The 9133-nt window shown below is 55.4% G+C and overlaps 1 protein-coding gene across 1 annotated transcript; it reads left to right on the top strand.

Moving 5' to 3' along the window:
* Nucleotides 1–263: 263 nt before the first annotated feature.
* On the top strand, nucleotides 264–3621 carry TMEM218 (transmembrane protein 218). The gene is made up of 3 exons (XM_066564402.1): nucleotides 264–367; nucleotides 708–810; nucleotides 3064–3621. The coding sequence occupies exons 1-3, from the start codon at nucleotides 264–266 to the stop codon at nucleotides 3196–3198; spliced, it is 342 nt and encodes a 113-aa protein (XP_066420499.1). The 3' UTR covers nucleotides 3199–3621.
* Nucleotides 3622–9133: the final 5512 nt, after the last annotated feature.

The following is a 9133-nucleotide window of genomic DNA, read 5'->3' as shown; positions in this document are numbered from 1 at the left end:
AACGAGCACTTGCCCCCCCGCCCCCGGGCGCGCCCCCGCCTCCGGGCGCGCCCCCGCCTCCGGCGACGCGCGTAAAGCCCCGCCCACCCCTCCACCGTCAGCCAATGGGAAGCGCGGAGATAGAGCCAGGCGGGGCAGGGAAAGCGGGGTCCGCCCTCCCTCCCTCCGCCCCTTAGCCAATAGACGGCGCGGGCGGCGCTGCGGGCAGCTCTGATTGGCCGGGGCGGCACGGTTGCTAGGCAGAAGCGGCGGCGCGGGGCGGCATGGCGGGCGCGCTGGGCGTGGGGCCGGGGGTGCTGGCGCTGCTGCTGCTCTGGGCCATGGCGCTGCTGCTCGTGATGGCGCTGGCCCGCGCCGGCCGCGCCCGGTGAGCGCGGGAATGGGGACAGGACGGGGTGGGGACGGGACCGGCCCGGTGATCGCGGGGACCGAGCAGGACCGGGCCCGATGAGCGCGGGATCGGGTCCAGTGAGCACGGGGATGGAGCGGGACCGGCCCGGTGACAACGGGGATGGGGGAGGCGCGGGCCCGGTGAGCGCGGGGACGGGACGGGACCGGCCCGGTGAGAGCGGGGAGACAGGGATGGATCGGGGTGGGTGCGGGACCGGCCCGGTGAGCGCGGGAATGGGGCGGGACCGGCCCGGTGAGCGCGGGGTTCGGGCCCGCCGGTGCTGAGCTCGCCCCGGCGCTCTCCTGTCCCGCCGCAGGCTCGGCGCGGTGCCGGTGGTGTTCGGAGCCGCCGCGCTCACGGCCGCGCTGCTGCTGTTCCCCCGGGAGGGCGAGAGCCCGGCCCCCGCCGGCGCTGAGGAGGTGAGACCGGGCGGAGGGGAGGGCGGCACCCCGGCCGCGCCCCGCGATTGTACCGGCTCCTGTCTCGAAGCCCCGGGGCTCGGCCTTCTCCGTGGGCATGGCCCCAGATGGGTCTCTGAGCCAGGGACGGCCCTGCGGCCATCCTGGAGCCATGGGAATGGTTCCTCACCCGGGGATGGGCTGCAGGATGCCCTGGGAATGTCCTTACCCTGGGGATGGATCATAGGATGCCCTGGGAATGGTTCCATACCCCGGGGATGGGCCATAGGATGCCCTGGGAATGGTTCCTCACCCAGGGATGGGCTGCAGGATGCCCTGGGAATGGTTCCATACCCCAGGGATGGGCTGCAGGATGCCCTGGGAATGGTTCCTCATCGTGAGGATGGGATGCAGGATGCCCTGGGAATGGTTCCATACCCCAGGGATGGGCTGCAGGATGCCCTGGGAATGGTTCCTCATCGTGGGGATGGGCTGCAGGATGCCCTGGGAATGGTTCCATACCCCAGGGATGGGCTGCAGGATGCCCTGGGAATGGTTCCATACCCCAGAGATGGGCTGCAGGATGCCCTGGGAATGGTTCCTCATCGTGAGGATGGGATGCAGGATGCCCTGGGAATGGTTCCATACCCCAGGGATGGGCTGCAGGATGCCCTGGGAATGGTTCCTCATCGTGAGGATGGGATGCAGGATGCCCTGGGAATGGTTCCTCACCCGGGGATGGGCTGCAGGATGCCCTGGGAATGGTTCCATACCCCAGGGATGGGCTGCAGGATGCCCTGGGAATGGTTCCTCCCCTGGGGATGGACCATAGGATGCCTTGGGAATGGTTCCATACCCTGGGGATGGGCTGCAGGATGCCCTGGGAATGTCCTTGCCCTGGGGATGGACCATAGGATTCCCTGAGGCCCCAGGAATTGCTTTTAGCTCAGAGGCAGCCCCAGTACCACCCCTGTGTCCCTGAGATTGCCCTGTGCTGCCTCTGTGCTCTCCCTGTGGCACATGCTGTGTCGCTGGTGGAGCTGGGAACTGGTCATTTCCATTATTAAATTGCTGATTTGCACACTGGTCCGCTGCCCCTGGGGTTTGGCTCCCCTCCTCCTGTCCCCAGGGGCTCTGTGCAGCGATTGCCCTCCTGCTTTGGTCCCTCCCAGCTCCAGCAGCCTCTGCTCCCTCTCTGCCATTCCCTTTCCTTATCAGCTTTTTTTCCTTATCAACGTTTCCCTCAGCTCTGATTTCTGGTTAAAGCCCATTACAGCTCTTCAGCTCTCTGGTAGGCTCTTGCCATGCTTGAGCACGAAGCCATCTGCCCTGTCAGGCCCAGGGATCTCCCCAGGTTTTGGATCAGGCTGTCTGAGCTGCCACCTTGAGCTCTCACAGAGCTCTTTGGGCTTTGAATACACAAAGTTTTGTGTCCTTTCAGGTGCTGTTTCCTCTGTTCCATTATTAATGCGTGTTAATTACTGCTTTTCTAGTTCTTGTTCTGTGTAAATCCCTACTAAAAGACACTTGTAATGTTCTTTTTTTCTCTCTGTGTCACATCTGACCTGCTCCTGTGAAGGGTAGGAGTGAGATGAAGGGCACCCAGTGCGTGTTTGTTGCCTGGGAGGCAAATGGAATTGAAAGCTTATTTTTTCACGGATCTTCAATTGGACTGGACCTGCCCTACCTATCAATAATACATGACCTGGGCTTTCTGCACCAAAACTCTGCTAATTGGCTAATTAAAAAGTGAAACGTGCAGAAGGAGCCAGCACTGGGCTCACCAGAGACTCTGCAGGAGCACCAGGGCTGAGCTAATGCGATGGATAAAGCTGAGCTGGGGCTGAGCAGAGCTCTGGGGGGCCTGGGGAGCAGAGAGGGGATTTCATAAACAGCTCCTCACCGTGGGCCTCTCTTTGTCTTGCCTGGCTACCACAGTTTTATTTTTTAATTGTTATTTTTCTCTTTTCTCGCCATCTCCCTTCTAAAAGGGAATCAGGGCTGGAGGTTTGTGGCTGGGGAGAGTTGCTTCAGGGCTTGACTGCTGCCTCTTCCCTGTGCTCAGAACTCTGCTGCTCCACATTAACATTCCCAGCAGCTTTTTGCAGGAATTCTCGTTCTCATTTGTCACACACTGTGCATCCCAGGGATGAAAAGCAAGGAGAGGAATCTGGGGGAGCCCCTTTTTTGCAGGATGTGGTGTGCTTCCTCCAGGCTCCTGGGGCAGGCTGGGGCTGTGACCTGCTGGGATCTCTGTGTTTCTGTCCCCTGCAGGTTGTGGACACCTTCCTCATCGGGCGCTTTGTCCTCCTGGCTGTGATGAGCCTGGTGTTCCTCGGGTGCCTCTTCCTGTTCCTGATCTTCCACCTCATGGAGCCTGTGTATGCCAAGCCACTCCACAGCAGATAGAGACAGCAGTCTCTGCGAAAAGGACATCCTGATAATGGCAGTAAACCAGCAGAGACACCAGGAGGCTGCTCTGGAGGTGACCCTGATGTTCTTTCTGAGCTCAGAAAGAGCCAGCAAAGCAAGTGAAGCCTTTGCTTCATCTTAAAAAGCAAAGTTTGGTCTGAGCACGAGCTCCTTCCTCCTCAGGGGTTCAAGCCTCTGCACCTGCAAAGGTGTGTGAACCTCTGAATGCTGCTCTCGTTTACAGAGAGCTGAGATCCAGCACTTGGTGCCGCTCCTGATTCAGTGCACTGAACCAAGATGGTTTGTTATTGTTACCCACAGGAGATGGGTACAGCAAACAAACAAACATGTAACAAGCAAGAGCAGTTTGTTACTGCTCCTTTTTCACTGTGGTTTAATAAAACTCTTTGAGAAATCCCTGCCTCAGGCTTGATTTATTCCACAGGGATGTCACATTTGGCCACACTGTGGTGACAGTGCCCATGAGAGCTGCCTTTTTTCTGGGTTTGAGAAAAAAACCCAAACAAACATCAGTGTGTGGCTGTGGATTGTTTGGGATGGTCCCTGGGACTGGAAATCAGAGGCTTTGGAGGGGGAGTGAATGCAAAGTGATCCAGAACAGCAAATGGAAAGCCGCCCTCCCAGGAGTGAGCAAAAAGCTGTGTCTGCCCTCCCTGGTGCTGAGCAGTGCTCCCAACCATGGAAAATGCAGGTACCTGAGTGTTCCCTGCCTGTAAAGGCCCTCAGGTGGCACCCTGGGTGCTGTCAAAGGCTCACAGTTGCTGCCACCCTAAAACTTCAAACCTTTGGCTCAATTCTAGCACAGATCCTGCTGGAGCTGCTGGTCACCCCTTCCCTTCCCTTCCCTTCCCTTCCCTTCCCTTCCCTTCCCTTCCCTTCCCTTCCCTTCCCTTCCCTTCCCTTCCCTTCCCTTCCCTTCCCTTCCCTTCCCTTCCCTTCCCTTCCCTTCCCTTCCCTTCCCTTCCCTTCCCTTCCCTGTCCCTCTTTTCCCCTCCTGGGGGAGCAAACATTCTCTGTGTTCTGCAGGGGCAGCAATGGGGTTGAATCCCATTTTTGTCCCTATTTTGGGGGAAGCCAGGGGAGCAGTGCTGCTGAGGCAGAGCCTGGGCTGAGATGAAGCTGAGGGCAGCAGTGGCACGAGCTGTTTCTGCACAGCCACTGCTGCTCTGGGCCCTCCGTGGCAGCAGCTTGTTTTCCTGCATGAAATCTCAAAAGGCTTTTAAATTGCAGGAGAAAAGCATTTTTGGTGGCCTGGAGCATCCTCTGACTGTTTTGTAGCAGGGAAGAAGCCATTTTACCCTCCCTGCTGCACTGGGGAGAGGCTCCCACAGGGAAGGGTTGTGATGGTGTTCACAGGGGTCTGAGGATGAGGGAGGAGACGAGGATCTCACTCCATGTTTCACAAGGCTGATTTATTATTTTATGATATATTAAAACTATACTAAAAGAATAGAAGAAAGGATTTCATCAGAAGGCTGGCTAAGAATAGAATGGGAAGGAATGATAACAAAAGCTTGTGTCTCAGACAGAGAGTCTGAGCCAGCTGACTGTGATTGGCCATTAATTAGAAACAACCACATGAGACCAATCCCAGATGCACCTGTTGCATTCCCCAGCAGCAGATAACCATTGGTTACATTTTGTTCCTGAGGCCTCTCAGCTTCTCAGGAGGAAAAATCCTAAGGAAAGGATTTTTCATAAAAGATGTGTGTGACAAAGGGGTGAGGTGGGCTCTGTTATTGTTTATGTTCTCCAGCCCCACAGGGATGGAGCTGCTCAGCCTTCCATGGCTGAGCTGGCAGCGAGTGAGGTCAAGTGAGACAGCCCTGAGCAGGGGTCAGGGTCAACACAGCCAAAAACTTGAGGGCAGAAATTCAGATTTTTTTTCCCCCCATTTTAAAGATTTTTTTTTTTTAGCTGATGACAGTAAATTAAAGAACCCCCTGTCATTTTCCAGCCCTGTCCTGACAGCTGTCAGTCACCAAGCAGAGCTTTCAGGACATGAAAGATTGATAAGGCAGAGCCAGTGGGCGTAGAGGTGATGCTTCCCTGGCAGAAAATGCCCCAGCACCCCAGAGCAGTGACTCAGTCAGCTACAACATGTAAGAACAGTCCCAAAAAAAGCAGAGAAGAGGCATCTCTGCTTTCCAAACAGCAGCCATGCTCAATCCCTTCCTGTTCTGAAGCCCATGACAAGGGAGTGTGTTGAGGAAATGCTGAACATTTATGCAGCACAAGCACATTGAGGTCTCCTGGTGATTTTGATGTTACACCTGAAACAAAATTCATATTTAATTCATTGTGTTAATAACATTAATGAACATGGAGTTTCTCTGGCAGCTCCAGCTCTGTGCCTGCTGGGTTGTTATCCCTGTGTTTGTGGGATGATTTGGGAGCCTCAGTGAGGCCACAGTTTCACCAGGGCTTCAGTCCAGCAAATGGGAGGGAAACCACAGCAAAAGCAGCTGGGGCACAAAAAACCCAACCCTAACAGCAGAAATGTGAAACTTCCCCCCATTTTGTGCTGTAATTAAACCCAAATAAGGGCTTTTTCTGTCCCCTTAACTGTTTGTGACTAAAAGGAGATGAAAGGCTGATAGAGCAGCAGTTATTTTGGGGAGAGCAGAAAGCCATGCTGCAAGACAGACACAGTAACTCCTGCTCAAGGAGGTCATTTCAGCATTTTCTCAAAAACCCCATTAACTGGAGAAAGCCTCACATGCTCTCACCCCCACTGAGACATTCTGAGCTTCATCCTCATCCTTCACAGCCCCTGGCAGTGGGGAGCCACCAGCTGGATGAACTCAGCCCGGGCTCTCTGTGTATTTATTTATTCTGGGGAGTTCTGCTCCTCCCCACACAGGGGCTTTCCAAACGGTTCCTGTTTATTTTTGGAACAGGAAGGACCACGTCAAGGAATTGGTATGAGCCAGAGCTGCTTCCCAACCAGCCCCAAACGGTGATTTTTTTGCTTCCATCCACATCCCAAAGCTCCAACTCCTGGAGGATAATCCCTTCCAGCACATCTGCCTCCATCTAGCAGCCTGAGCCTTTATTTTGGAATTAACAAGCCACAGGAGGGCAGGTTTGCCTGAAACCCCAACCTCTCACTTGCAGGTGAGGATTTTGGGACCTCAGAGGATGTTAAAGCCAAGGAGCCCTGCTCCAGCCCAAGCTGATCCAGCCTTCCCCCTGCAGGACCAGAGAACCAGATCTGCCATGTCCCGAGGTGCAGGCAGAAAATCAGGCTGAATCTCAGTGCAAGAAAGCTGCTGTGTGCCAGGATGGGGGCAGGCTGGCTGCTTTCAGGTCAGGGGGAAGAGCAGCCCTTTTTTCTCCCTGAATTCTCTGCCTGGCTTGTTAGAAATGAGCAGGGATGCCCCTGCACCAGGATGCCCAGGCTGTGCCAGGCTCACCAGCCTGAGGGCAGCTGCTCCCTCCTCCCTGGGGAGGGCAGGGAGCAGTGCCAAAGCAGAGATGGACGGAGCAGGAGTGTCTGCAGGGGAGACTCCTCTCCTTGATTTAAGGTCCTTGAATGACGGCAATTCCTCATGTCTCACGCTGCTCTCTGCTGGCACTTAATTACCCTCACTGGAAAAACTGCCCTCAGATTTCCACCTTGGCTTTGCTGACTTCAGCTTCCCTGCTGCTGGATCCTGATTTGCCTTTGGCTGCTAATTAAAAAGCCCTTCAGCCTTTGCCAGCTGCTCCTTGCATAGGTAATTAGAGAGCGTGCCCCAGCCACCTCTTCACCTTCCCAGCAGACCAGCAGCATTCCTCAAAATCTGAGCAGCCTCTTGCCCATCTGCCTCCTCCTGGGGGATGGCATTGCTGTGCTGGGGGACTGTGGGGTCACCCACAGAAAAACCCAAACACTGCATTTACCAAACCTGAAGAGCCCGTTTGGGGTGGGATTTGTCCCACCACAGGACAGAGGTGGACACGTGTCCATGCTCTCAGGGCAGGGCCAAAGGGGCTCATGGCACAGGAAAAGCAGCAGCCCCTTATCCAGCAGAGGAGGAACAAGGTGAGTTGTCCTCCAGATTCCTCCCAGAGGAGCTCAGCTCCATTTAAACAGTTTTTTTGGCTAAGCCAAACCCAGGGGATCCCCTCTCTGCCTTCCCACTCACCCTTCAATTCCAAAGCTCAGAGAGATCTGGAGTTTTCTTTGGCATTTGGCTCCTTTAATTTTAAGTTTGAAACTGCCATGGGCTGTGTGCCCTTTCTCCTCGCTCCTGGCAGTGGAGCCAAGGCTGTTCAGACTTTCCAAAGAGAAGTGGGACACGGCCCAGGCCTAAATTTGTCCCAGAAAGATTGTAAGCAGCTGAAAGAACAAGCAGGAGGGGGGAAAGCAAAAAAAAAAAAAAGAAAAAAGAAAAAAAAAGAAAGAAAGAAAGGGGGGAAAAATTCCCAAACCAATAAGCCCCTATGTGCGTCAGGACTTACAGGACTTAAGGGGTATTTTGAGGCCCCTCTCCCCAGGAGGATGGCATCAGGTCACCCAGCAGTGTGAAAGCTCCATCACACTGCACTGACAGGGCCTTCTCACCCAGCTCATGGATCCCTGCAGCAGCAAGGTCCTTGTGCCCACAGAGGCCACGTGTGCCACGAGCCTGGGGACACTGCAGGGTCACCCCGAGGCTGTGCTGGGGACAGACCCTGCAGTGACCTCTCCCTGTGGCTCCATCAGGGTTTAGCCCTGTGGGATCGATGTTTTCCTGGGAAAAAGGGCGATTGGGGATTTTGTTTTTCTCTGCCTGCTCCATCACTTTTCCTGCTTTTTATCCCAAGGCCCATTGAGCATCAACCAATCAGAGAGGAGGGGATTGAAGGCCATCACTGCTTGGCCACCTCAAACCTGCAGCTGCCACTCTCCAGGCTGCCTGACCCCTGTGCCACTCCATCCCCCTGTGCCACTCCATCCTCCTGTGCCCCCTGTGCCACTCCATCCTCCTGTGCCACTCCATCCCTCTGTGCCACTCCATCCCTCTGTGCCCTCTGTGCCACTCCATCCTCCTGTGCCACTCCATCCTCCTGTGCAACTCCATCCCCCTGTGCCACTCCATCCCTCTGTGCCCCCTGTGCCACTCCATCCTCCTGTGCCACTCCATCCCTCTGTGCCACTCCATCCTCCTGTGCCACTCCATCCCCCTGTGCCACTCCATACCCTTGTGCCACTCCATCCTCCATCACCCCCACAGGTTTACAGGGAGCTGCGCCAACTGGCTGCAAGTTTCCTCCTTTTTTTCCTCCCACCCTTTTTTTTCCCTTTGCTGATGAAATCAGCACTTAATAAAATCACATCAGGCCCAGATGTTTTCTCCTCGGGTCAAGATCCAAGGAGGTGAAGTCAATTAGAGCTGCAATTTATCCCAGGCACACACAGAGCCCCCGGCACTGCTGGGCAGAGCCCCGGAGCCAGGGCGATCCCCAGGTGGTGAGAGGATGGAATCACACCCCAGGGGATGCAATCATACCCCAGGGAATGGAATCACACCCCAGGGGATGGAATCACACCCCAGGAACTGCAAACACACCCCAGGAGATGGAATCACATCCCAGGGGATGGAATCACACCCCAGGGGATGCAAACATATCCCAGGGGACTGCAAAGATCCCAAGGGATGCAAGCACATGCCAGGGGATGGACTCACACCCCGGGAACTGCAAACACATCCCAGGGGATGGAATCACATCCCAGGGGAGGCAAACACATCCTAGAGGATGCAATCACATCCCAGGGGACTGCAAACAAATCCCAGGGGACTGCAAAGATCCCAGGGGATGCAAGAACATACCAGGGTATGCAGTCATATCCCAGGGGATGGAATCACATCCAAGGGCACTGCAAACACATCCCAGGGGATGCAAGCACATCCCAGGGCACTGGGAAGATCCCAGGGCACTGCAA

This window comes from Molothrus aeneus, chromosome 22, assembly GCF_037042795.1.
Source record: "Molothrus aeneus isolate 106 chromosome 22, BPBGC_Maene_1.0, whole genome shotgun sequence".
Lineage (NCBI taxonomy): Eukaryota > Metazoa > Chordata > Aves > Passeriformes > Icteridae > Molothrus > Molothrus aeneus.
Note: the sequence above shows the minus strand (reverse complement) of the source record. Positions and strands in the feature narration are given on the sequence as shown.

Bases quoted from the DNA above. Each gene is read 5' to 3' on its own strand.
- TMEM218 (XM_066564402.1), top strand. From the start codon at position 264: ATGGCGGGCGCGCTGGGCGTGGGGCCGGGGGTGCTGGCGCTGCTGCTG. The intron at 368-707 runs GTGAGCGCGGGA...GTCCCGCCGCAG, and splicing joins GCCCGCGCCGGCCGCGCCCG to GCTCGGCGCGGTGCCGGTGG. The intron at 811-3,063 runs GTGAGACCGGGC...TGTCCCCTGCAG, and splicing joins CCCCCGCCGGCGCTGAGGAG to GTTGTGGACACCTTCCTCAT.